This window comes from Dendrobium catenatum, unplaced genomic scaffold (assembly GCF_001605985.2).
Source record: "Dendrobium catenatum unplaced genomic scaffold, ASM160598v2 fragScaff_scaffold_1483, whole genome shotgun sequence".
Taxonomy (NCBI): domain Eukaryota; kingdom Viridiplantae; phylum Streptophyta; class Magnoliopsida; order Asparagales; family Orchidaceae; genus Dendrobium; species Dendrobium catenatum.
In genome coordinates, this window is record NW_021319945.1 from 1,501,789 (window position 1) to 1,514,438 (window position 12,650).

At 34.5% G+C, this 12,650-nt stretch overlaps 1 protein-coding gene across 1 annotated transcript; it reads right to left on the reverse strand.

The window, feature by feature from the left end:
* LOC110115444 (pto-interacting protein 1) lies at positions 1–12,407 on the reverse strand. The gene is made up of 8 exons (XM_020848667.2): positions 12,231–12,407; positions 9,322–9,451; positions 8,245–8,495; positions 8,043–8,169; positions 1,760–2,033; positions 1,506–1,638; positions 1,326–1,412; positions 1–318 (listed from the first exon to the last, which is right to left on the reverse strand). Exons 2-8 carry the CDS (start codon positions 9,404–9,406, stop codon positions 193–195), a joined length of 1,083 nt encoding a protein of 360 aa, XP_020704326.1. The 5' UTR covers positions 9,407–9,451; positions 12,231–12,407; the 3' UTR covers positions 1–192.
* Between the last annotated feature and the right edge of the window lie 243 nt (positions 12,408–12,650).

Below are 12,650 nucleotides of genomic sequence, written 5' to 3' on the forward strand. Positions count from 1 at the left end.
TGTTCCTGATATAATACCTTTAATTATATTAATATGCAATTCAAAATTACAACAAATCTAAGTCCAAACAATTTCCAGATCATGAAAAAGAAAACATTACTGTACGACAATAAAATTACTAAACAAACAAGCTGCATGCGAGGTTCAGCAAAAAGCAATTGGAACTTGGAGGATAAATTACAAACAAAATCATTAAGATTCAACAGATGGTCCACCTGGCCTAGCGTTTAGAAGAGGCTGCAGAGCTTTTACAACAATGCTCATGTTCGGCCGGAAATCAGCTTCGTATTGTACACATAAGGCAGCGACGGCAGCAAACTGACATGCAAATAATATTAGACATTATTAAAAACAACTAAATTGGGTCAAGATAATATACATTTCATGAACGAAATACTTGAGCAGAAACAAAATTTTAAAAAGTTCTAAATTGACACCCATAGTTCCATTTAGGGGTGCCAAAACCGGGTTTCGGGTCGGGTTCGAGTCGAAGTCGGAACTGACCCGGGTTCAAACAGGTCGACCCTAACCCGACCCGGGGTATGTAAACGGGTTGGAAATTCGAACCAGGATCCGACCCAGAGGGTTGCCAGGTTGACTCAACCCGACACGGTTGAGCTTCTGGAGGCGGTGGGACGGTGGAACGGCGGGCTGCAGGCGGCGGGCGGACGGGACGGCGAGCACCGAGGAGGGCAGCCTTGAGCGGACGCGAGCGGGCACGCGCGGGCATCCGCTGGCGCGTGGGCGGCCGTTGGCAAGCGCGGGCAGCCTCAACGGGTGTTCGGGCAGCCGCGGGCAGGTGCGCAGGCAGCCGGGGCAGGTGCGGGGAGTCTCGAGCATCTCATTTCAAACGGGTTGCTGGGTCCCATCGGGTCAACCCAAACCTGACCAATTTTTCAAATGGATCGAACCCGAACCCTACCCATTTTGAAATTGGGTCGGGTCTAACCCGAAATTTCCAGGTTGGGTTCGACACGGGTTTTCATGTCGTGTCAAACATTAACACCCCTAGTTCCATTGCATGATCGGTAGGGTAACTAAAGTTCTTATCAAGAGAGCATTTTTTGGGATCTGGTTGCATGAAATCACAATTGAGGCAGCTTGGCAACCAGCCAGTATTATCAGCAATAATAATAATTGCATTCATTTTTATTAAAATTATTAGGGATAATTCAAATATGATTAATCAGCTGAAGTAAGCTGCTTCTAACAAAGAAATAACATTAGAATAGTTGTTTCTATCAAAATATCAAAGGAAAATTGTCCATCATCCACAACACAATGAAGAATCGCATAACACAAGGACAGAAGCACATGAAAATTACCTTGGCGACAGCCTTGGGGGGATAGTCTGTTCCTAGTCTAGTGTCAACACACTGCCTAACTTTATCTTCACTAAGCCTTGGTGCCGCCTGAACATCAGGCACAAACATATTATCCAAGGGAAAATAACATATTAGATTCTAGATTTAGAAGGAACTGGAGTGAGAGAAAAGACTAATTACCCAAGTGACGAGACTTTGTTGGCCCCGTGGTAATGTATGATCAACAGGTTTGCGACCGGTCAATAGTTCTAAAAGGACAACTCCAAAGCTATAAACATCGCTCTTAGCACTAAGCTGCCCAGTCATTGCATACCTGCCACATCCCATTGCATATTATAACCAGAATTACTTCAACAGAGAAGATATGAGAAAACACATGGTAAGCTATGCAGAAAATTGAAACGATCCTGCTACCAGAATTCAAAAAAACTTACTCTGGGGCATGATATCCAAAAGTTCCAAGAACCCTAGTAGAGTGCAGACGAGCTGCCATGTCAGGAGATTGATTGGAAAGATCAAAATCAGCAATCTTTGCCACATCTTCATCAAAAAGTAGTATATTGCTAGACTTAATATCTCGGTGAATAATACGAGGTTGAGCTTTCTCGTGTAGGTATTCAAGCCCTCTTGCTGCTCCTACAGCAATTTTAACTCTTTGAGTCCATGAGAGAACCGGACCTGGCTGTGCACCCTTAACTCCCTTGCGCCCTGTGTAAGCAAGCCATCAGTCAGATTGTCTCTGCCGTTCAGTAGGACTATTAAGTCCCTCACGCTAACAGTATTAAGACAGTAACATAATCCAGCAATTAAAACAATATAAGAATCTACAAAGAAGAATACAGAAAATAAACATGCGGAAGGTTTAGGTTAGCATTAAGCTAGGCTAACAACTTGTAGTTTTTTTTTTATAATGTAGAATGGTTATGGTTTGAGTTTAATAATGTAAACTGGGATGAGATGCAAAATGAAAACACAAAAAACCCACGATCTATTGTGACAACTTTAGATTTTACACAAAATTGGTCATTTTCATTCAAAAATAATAGAGACAATTCTTTCCTTTCAAACAATAATATAATAACCTCAAACATTTGGCATATCATAAGAAAAATAATGAACAAACATTGAAGTTTGTAATGGCCAAAATTCATTCTATAAAAATAAATGAAATATATCACATTTGAAAAAAATTTAATCACACACACAAACACCATTAAACAAGAAGATAACAAGAACAATAATAGAAATCACCCAATAGAAGTTCCATGCCTCACACCGGTTGAAGGAAACCTACAAAAGGCTCAAAGAATACCGACCAAATAGAATACACATAAGAATTAAAGAAAATTAAATTTACTTTACCTATCAATATTCATTTAAGTTTACGTACGTCAAAATCAAAGGTACTATTTATAACCAAAAAAAGACTCAAAAACTATAAATTTTTAAAATCTGTAAAGATCCCATCTTATATAATAGGTTTCAATACTTCACACAAAAGATCTCACAAGCTCCAAATTTTCCAGGCAAAAAGAACTCTTGGCTTTCCTAAAAAAATTAAGTTGCTGTTGTGCTAGCCAAAAGAACTACCGACCGAAAGCCACAGTAGGAAACTACCATTCTGATGCTATATTTTAGTGAACAAAAGATCCCATATAATCACAACCCTGAAAGATAAACGGCTAAGGCAAAAACTACAACAATCCCATTAATAACTTCTTGCATATCGCTACATCCCAATAAATTACTGCTAGTTGAAAGAAAGTGTCATTGATTGCAGTCATGAGAGAGCATAGTAGTACTAATTTGTAGAGACGAGGATTCCACATCAATCTGCATGGCTTAGAAAACTTTTGGCACCAATATATTGAAAATTGAATAATTATTATGCCAATTTAGGCAACATTTTTGTGCTCCTACAAGCCAGCCCATAAATCATCATACATAACAGTAAAAGGACCAAAGTGATCCCTTAACTCATTATGAATGACTAAAATGATCCCCAACTATATTAAAAGATCATTTTAGTCTCTCAAGTCCTTAAAAAGGAACCAAAATAGTCTCATGTTGGAACTATTTCAATTCCTCTTTAAAAAGTTGAGGGACCAAAATAATCCTTTAATATAGTTGGAAACTATTTTGGTCTTTCATAGAGTCAAGGGACCATTTTGATTCTTTTCTCTACATAAACCAACCATCGCATTGCAAAAAACAAACTTATGTTATCCATCATCAATAGTGGACAGAATCCCTACATATAAGATAACCAATTAAGCCTAAGGACCAAATTTATTGAATAAGGTGATGGATGTGAATCAACAAGGATACAGAAAGAAAAAAGATCAATAGCTTTAGTGATAAGTTCATCCAATAAGGTGAATTAAATACATTTAAGATTTGAATACTACCAGATCCTCTCCAAAGTTCTATTCCATAAGAATTTATCCAATGTGTTATATGGCTTTATATCTCTTCATTTTTCTTGCAACAACAACAACAACAACATGAGGTTAGCAACATGAATCTTTTTTCTCCAATTATTTCCTATAAAGTGTCAAATTTTCATTTAATTCTAATAAAAAATACATCATTTTTAAAACTTTATAACGAAGTCTTTTTAGGTCTACATCTACCTTTCTTAACATAGGTTGGATCTAATACATTTACTCTCCTAACAAGGTTTTCGGAAAGCCACCATTTTATGTGATCAAACCATCTTATGACGACTCTCTCTAATTCTATCTACCACTAAAGCTACTCCAACCTTTTCATGTGTATGCTCGTTTCATATTCTATCTCTAAGTGTAAAGCCACTCATCTACCTGAGCATTCTGATCTATGCAATACTTAACTTAATTTTATGCTTCTGCTTTAATGACCAACATTTTGCATCATAAAGCATAGCAGATAGATCTTACCACCATCTTATTAAATTTTCCTTTCTTTTTCTTGCAATAATTTCTTTAAAAATCCCCATAAAAAGCTGTCCATAATTTTCACGTACCATTACCTTGTCACCGACTTTGAATTCCCCATGTCTCATATTCATATCAATAATAATCTTCTAATTATCATAATCAATAGCTAGTTTTCTAGGAATCCCTTCATGCATACACGTTATGCAAATCATACAAATAATATGAAATAAATAATGAAAACACTATGATGTCATCATGCATCCAAAGGGATACTATTAATAATTTATAACCTACTCCTATATGATGAGATGATTAAAAAAATGAAAATATACATGCTACAAAATATAACAACAAAAACAATAACAAAAAGATTTTATCCTACTACATGGGATCAATTATATGAATCATTTATCTCCATTGTGCCCCATTAGGAGTCAAATTATCCTTTAAATCTAATAAAAAATATCATTTTTAATACTTTCAAATAGACCTGTCAATTTCGGGTTACGGGTCGGGTTGACCCGTTTTTGCAAACGGGTCGGTTTTCCGGACCCGAACCCGACCCGTTTCGGGTTCGGGTCAACCCAAACCCGAAAATTCCGGGTCGGGTTTTCGGGTCGGGTCCAATATTGACAGGTCTACTTTCAAACCAAGAAAACTATAAAATGACTATAATATGAACAACCTCCTTAAGAAAACTAACCCAAATTACTTAAGTACTAAAGATGATGATTTATAGATATTCATATTCAAGCTGATTTTTAGACATACCTTTGTTAGATTTTTAATTAAATGTGTAATCAATTTGTTAAATTTATTTATCATCTTTAGTGGGTGGCAAAAGTTGTTTACAATCATTTTATGATTTACTTTATCAATTTGCTCATTGGACTCATCAACTATACAGTCAGGAATAGATTCAATAGCTTTTAAAAGTTAGTTTCATATCCAAAGTTTTCTATGGGAAATTCAAATTCCCACTATAAAATAAATTAGAACTCTAACAAAAGCTCAAGTTGAAATCCAAGCTATTAGACGTTTAAGTTCACCAATAACGAAGAGTCATTTTTTATTGAGAGTTCAAATTCACATCAGGTTCTACTATGGGTTCAAATATTACTGTAGGTTCATTTTGAATTGCAATTTTTAGTTTCCAATGTAGGTTTAGATTCAAACTCAATTTTAAAATTCAAATTCGGGCTTTGACAGTTGTTTAAATGTAGATAGAATAATATGCACTAATATAAATGCAAATTTGGAGTACACAACAAAATCATATTCAGACTTATATTGCAAGTAAAATCTTATTTAATATCTAATACATCCTTAAAAAGCAGTAATGCACTATAATTTCATAGATAGGATCATATTTAACTACAAATGATTATTTTTTTTGTTATATGTTTGATAGATATGAGGAGAAGATAATGTTTTCTCTATAAGGACTTCAACTATATTTATTTTATTGATCATTTGATATATTTTTACATAAACCTCTTTCGACTGATTGTACACATTAATCAAATTCTCACCTTTTGATAATTGAGCTTAATGTAAATCCCAACTTTTTGTCATTTTTAAATCATGCTTGATAGAGAAAAGGTGATGAAGACAAAAGACATGTACCAGTCAATATCACAAAAAGAAGGAATTTAAATTCTTCTTTTAACAAAATCATACATGAGCCATCAAAATTTCTTGTGTTCGATCAATTAATCAAATGTAAAGTTTAGAGTACAAATTTTGATATTGTTAACCCAAATGAATATAGATGATGTATCCATATTTATAGGGACAAAATAGTTGATCTATCCAAATATCCACAAAAATCATACCCAGAAATCTATTGCTCGCTTTGAGCACATGGATACCCAATCAAAAATTTGACAAAATTTAGTAATCAAAATCAAGGTTTTAAAAACTCAATTTTGGTCCATCATAAAACTCAATTAGGGTAATCTTGATAGTTTCATCAATTCGAGATTAAATTTTGTCTATATTTTTAAATATAATTTTTATATAAAATGTTATAAAATATATACAAGTTATCAAATAAGACGATTATGTAATTGAGGTTCAAATTATAAGACATGAAATTTGATGGGCGCAGTGATAGAATTCTAGTTTAATTTTAATTACTTACATTTCCCTCAAAATCTATGAGCTTCGGATGAAATTCTCGAGTTTCATTTAAAACTTTATCGAAAATTTAACCTATCATATAAACTCTAGAAACCAACCAAAAATATTAATGAGTTTCATTCATATTGAGCTCAATTGAATCTGAATCAAAACTTAAGACCAAGATCAAAATAACGTCCAATGTTCTATCACATCAATCCCATAGTTCTTGTACCCATATTTTATCCAATTAGTCAAAAAACTTTCTTGGGTTGAGGACCACCATTAATTTCATAGGACTCCTTAAAAATAGAAACATCTAATTTCAAAGGACTCGTTAAAAATAGAAACTTATACTTAGATATGAAGTCATGATCAAAGATATAATATCTTAATTTGATTGAATGATTGATAAAATATGAGAGAATCGACTAGATTAGACAATAAATATGCCAAATTCGAAGGAAGATGTTGAAGTCAATTTTAAAAAATTTATAATGCAAGAAAATATTATGAAATAATTTATAGGCTCAACAGAGTATGACATAGGCCTGCCACGTGGAGATTATATGATATTAGCTCTTAGTTGTTGCATGGTATATAGGATAAACAAAATCTCATATAAGAAGTCAATGCATATCAAAACATGGGAATGACAATCTTTGAATTTATTGTCATCGAAAGCATCATATAAATCATTAATTTATGTGCAATTAGTTTATGTATTTTCTTTTCAATAGTTAAGGACCTAAGGTACATTTCATTTGTCATTTTTGTACTTAAAGAACATGACATAAATGATGGCCAACAAAATTGTATTTCTTAGCTTTAGGTTAGTTTATTTGGTAGGCATAATTTCAATCTTAATTTAAATGTGTAGGTAATTCCCACAAAAATTTGAGGGTATGATGAACGACATTTTATCTTCAATTATTAGTGAAAGCTGCATTTACAATTTGTTGTTGAAAGCCGAGAAAAAAAATAAAAAATAAAAAAATGTGCAAGTTTTAGATTCTTAACTTCTGCAGACAACGGCTGTGATTTTTTTAGCCGATGCTTGTGGCATTCATGAGTTGCGGGTAACCCTGGTGGCCTTTGCAAGTGCATGGGTACTATAAGCTTCAAGTGTCTCTAAATGCGCGGCTTTGTTGTATTCTTATAAGCAAGCCATAACATGTGGTTTGGAACATTCAAGGGTTTGTAGTTTTGCCACAATCTTGATGATTTCACAATGGCATGGTTATTGTTATTCAGTTGATTTAAATATTTAAAATTAAGTTGGCAATTTTTAGTAAGGTGAAATTAATTTAAAGTTCAATTGAGACTGATCCTCTTATCAATTATATCTATTAGCATAAGTTATGATAAGTCAATAATTAGTTGATCATAAGCAAGTAATAAAAATGTGTACCTTCAATAAAATTCCTCTTTCTAGTTTCAATTTATAAGTGTCAGCTGGCCTCACATAGTGGGATAAAGGCTTGACGTTGCTTTAGTTTCAATTTATAAGTGCAAATTGATTGTGCGGTTATAAAAATACACCCAACCCATCTAAAAATTATAACCCTAACATAATAATTCGAAACTTCCAGTTACTTACACACTCACAAACATGATACGATAATAGCAATTAAAATCCACAATACTTGAACGCATTCAATACATGATTATTGCTTACCATGAAGAATATCATGAAGAGATCCCATTGTTGCAAACTCATATGCAAGGACACGGAGACTACCATCAACATAATATCCAAGCAGCTCAACAACATTTTCATTCTTTAATCTTGATACCATTGATACCTGAGGAAACATTTTTTTGAGGGACGCATAAATAAAAATTTGAGAAAATAGCTTTCATGCAATTGGGATAGTCACCTGGGCAAGAAATTCTTGGTCCGGTTGTTTACTGGAATCTAATTTCTTTAAAGCTGCAGCTTTACCATTTTTTAGTACACCATAATACACTCTACCATACGAGCCCTCTCCAATCAAAGCATTGTTCCCAAAATTATCAGTCACTTCTTTTATTTCTTCTACAGGAATTACGGGGACTTCAATAGGTTGCACTTTCACAGTTTGAACACCCTTCGGGGCAGGATCAGATGTGCGGTAAGATCCGTCATTGCCTGTATGTGATTACACGATACATCATCATTAGCCCTATCCCTTTTGAATGGTATATGCATATCTAATAAACATAAAATTAAGCGATTGGTACAAAACAAGAATGGAAACGCCTTTGGTTGGTTTGTTCTATGTTGCAGCTGGTCCCTAGATTTGCCATAATGCCCATTAGGCTTCAGAACTAAAGCAATGAATGAATAGAATTTGCCAGATAGTGCTCAACTATATACAATTAAAGTTTTGATCTTAAAGTTAATTTAAGATAAAAAACATTTCATTCGATGAACAAAGCAACACTTGCGTTTACAAAGAACTTTAAATCATCATAATTTCTCTCTCCACGTATACAACGTCCTTAAAGCGCACCACTCCACAGAACTCAATCCACAAACAAGAACAAAAATAAGCATGAATAGCACACAAAGACAAACCAAAACTGAAAAATATATATATATAAGAAATTGTCATTCCCTTTGTAAGGTGCCAAATTGTAGTTATCTCACGTTGGAGGACCTTGGTGTCAACACACACAACAAAGCTATGGTTATTGCCACTGTAGGCACCTCGGGCGTCCTCAACTCTTCTACCTTACTAAGAAAATTATTAAACTAATTCAACTTCTGTAGAACTAAAAGGATGGTACAAGTGCAGTTAATAGTTGTTCCACTTCATCAAAAGAACCATTTTCATTAAAGATGTTACCATGTAACAATTGCATTCCCTAGAAAGAATTCTGAACTAATTATTGATAAAGATAGCAAGGATTACCTGCATCAAATAAACAAGAATTCCACACAGCAAAGGTAACAAATTAGTAGAAAATAATACCTGCTGTCTGGCTTGCAGGAAAAGCACCCCCCTTAACAGGTGCACTGTGAATATCTTCTTCTCCACAGCATGCAAAGCACGACATGAGTTATTTATTTTAATGCTGCTCTTTCTCAGAAATACCTTGAATCTTCATTAAAAAAAAAAAACAATATGGAATCAATATAAGCACACAAACATCTGCCAACAATATTGCCACTCATAAGCAATGAGAATTCAAATGATTGTATAAGGTTAGAAAAGACAATGTCATCTTAGCCCGTTTCCTGAATTTAAAGGGCAAAATTCAAAAACAGAAACAAAAAAATCATGTTGCTGGGAGATGCTATGATGACAAAACTAAATTTATAATTCATAAACTAAGAGATTGGGAAAATTAGCAAGCATATCTACAAATTTGATGATTGAATCACACTTTCAAGAACAATGAACTTGTAACATATTAATATAGTAGCAAGCTTACAGCTTTTAGAATCATGGTAGGATCAATACAATCAAATCAACCCATCAATATAAATAACAAAATACAAAATGTCCAAGTTAACCAAAGCTATTGCATCATCTGCCCCAATGATGGCTTCTAATAGAAGTAAAGAAACTGTCTAAAAACTTGTTTGGATAAGATAAAACATATATCCATATCAAATATCAAACACTTTTCAGATAAAAGAGTGCATACCCTAATTACCATTCACATGAAAGCATGAAGGGATAGCATAGTTGAGCATGTAATTCATATGCAGAAATACATCAGAATTAATAAGAATTAAAGAAGAATGGGCAGGAAGATGGGTTCATCCCTCCATGTGAGGATGACAAATGCATATGAAAACCCGCCATACGAGGAAGATTCATGCATATGAATTTATTGCATTGCATGAATTCCTAAGCATCTTTTGGGAGTTCCCAAGTGAAGGAGTTATTTCATGGGTTGCTATCGCGTGTTCATAAATGCATGCTCACATAGAGCAGTGGAAGACTTGTGTATTTTGTAATTACTAATTCATTTAGGGGAACTAATACACTTCCTTAGTAATACCAAGTAGTGTGTGGTAGGAGAGTTTGAAGTTACTTTCATTTGCTAGCATGACTTGCAACAGAGTGAGAAAGATGGTGCCGCTCAAGATGATAAGGTACTACTCATACGATCCACAAGAAGTGAAGGCGTCATCCATCAATGTGGTGATCAAGACTATTTGATCAAAGTTGTCAACAAGTTCATTCTTGCTGTCCACTTTGGTGAAAAGAATTTTGATTATAATCATCTGGTAGTCTGATAAGGTAAAATTGTAATACCATTATATCATATAAAGGAATTGGTTAGGCATGGCCTTGTAGCATTTGTAATTGGGCTTTCCACTAAAAAACATTATTTCCTTTAGTTGTTTTGGTCTGCTTTTCTGTTGTTATTTATGAATAGATATGTAAAAGGTATTATGCATTTGCTCTTACAAACCTAAGAATTGGTATCGGAACAAGGTTGGTTTCTTATGTGCATATAAACAATGTAGATACAGAATGCAAGAATGATTTGAACTAAAGGTGCTAACTAAAGCATATGGACTCATGGCATGGAAGACTTCTTGTTAGGATTTGCTGCCAAAAGAAGAACAACAATTGATAGTATTTCTCATTTTTGTATCTACATAAGCTTATGTGTCCACTTGGAAGAAGTTGAAAGGCCTTTATAAGAAAAAGTTAAAACAAGAATAAGGCTTTCTTGATTCATCGGCATATCAACCTAAGTACAAAGACTAAAGTTCAATTATAAAGCACTTAAATGAAATACAAAGCATCATCAATCAACTCTACTCATGAAAACAACCCCTGATGATGAGTTGTGGTGCATGCTATTATTTAAGTTCTATGTCTGTCAATTGAGATACTTTAATGGTGTTTCTTAGCAACTCATCACCTGATGGCATGATCTCCATGAAGCTCATGATCCTAAGGATATTGAATGAAGAAACAAAAAGAAAACCAACATGACCATCATCATAGAAGTGTTCGTCACTTGGAAGTTAGGGAGAAGTCAACAAATGCAAGAACAAGAGCGTGGCAAGTCCCAAGGAAAATCCTAAACAAAGATGAATGTCAAGCATTTCTAGGATGAACAATTGGGGCATCTGAAAACTTGAAAAGTAATATAGCAAGTTGAAGCAAGATCAAAAGTAGCAGAAAGGGGAAGCGAAAGTTTAAGTGATGGAGGGTACCACAACTACCATCTTTACTGTTACTCCTGTCAAAAACTAAACTGAAATCATCTGACTACGGATGCCAAGCATCCATTAGATAATGCAAACTACTATAAATCACTGGCAGGCAAGAGAGAATATGGTCTTTCTATAATTCAGCCACTTTTCTCCCGTAGTGATCATGTATCGTCCCTAACTGATTCTGTTTTATCAGATTTAACCAAAATAGTTACAAATCCAAATGAATCAACTAGAAGCTGAAACCCTTTTTACCCCTACTGGGTAATAGAAGATAGCACGTAATATGAAATTTCATCATACACACCAAAAAAACCTTATTTTAGAATTTACTTGTCTTTACAGGTCGCGTGCAACAATAATCCAATTTAAGAAAAGGTGGAACACAATCAACTACCATTTCCTAGTACTGCTTGAACGTAAATTATGGCCAGGCTGGTTTTCGAACTTCATAAAGTAGTTAAGCAGCAGTAAATTTCTAAACAGATGAGAAATTTCTTTAGGTTACGGTTTTCTACCCTATTCTAACCTTCACTACAGTCGACCTAAGATCAGATCAAACTGTATCAGAAGTAGTAAACAATAATCATAATCCCAGAAGAAGAAGCCTGAGTCGGCGCACATCTATCGAAAAGAAGAAATCGACAGAACATGAGAACTCGCGGACAGTTTAAGTCTTCAGAACTGAAATCTCACCTCCCACCCTCTCGAAGACAAATCGGCAGCGCGGCCCTCGAAGAATTTCTACCGAAGGCGGCGATTGCGTCGTCAGTGGAGATGGAGAAGCGCGCAACAGCGATGATGCGCGGTATAGAAAGTCGCCTATTCGACTCGCTTCAGCTTTCAGGTAAGAGGGGTGAGAGAGAGACAGAGAGAAGAAACATATTTGAGGCGTTAATGTGAAGGAAGCGCGGTCTGGTCACCTCCCTCAACCTTTCGTTTTTCCTGCCGCCGTGTTGGACGCATTTGGGCTGTATTATACTATTATACGTCTTTAAATTTTTGACAATTTATTTTTTTAACGATAAATTGTACTTCTATACTACTACAAAAGAGATTAAATTTTAAGAATAAGCATGATTAAAAATTATATTAATAATTTAAATCTGTTTAAAA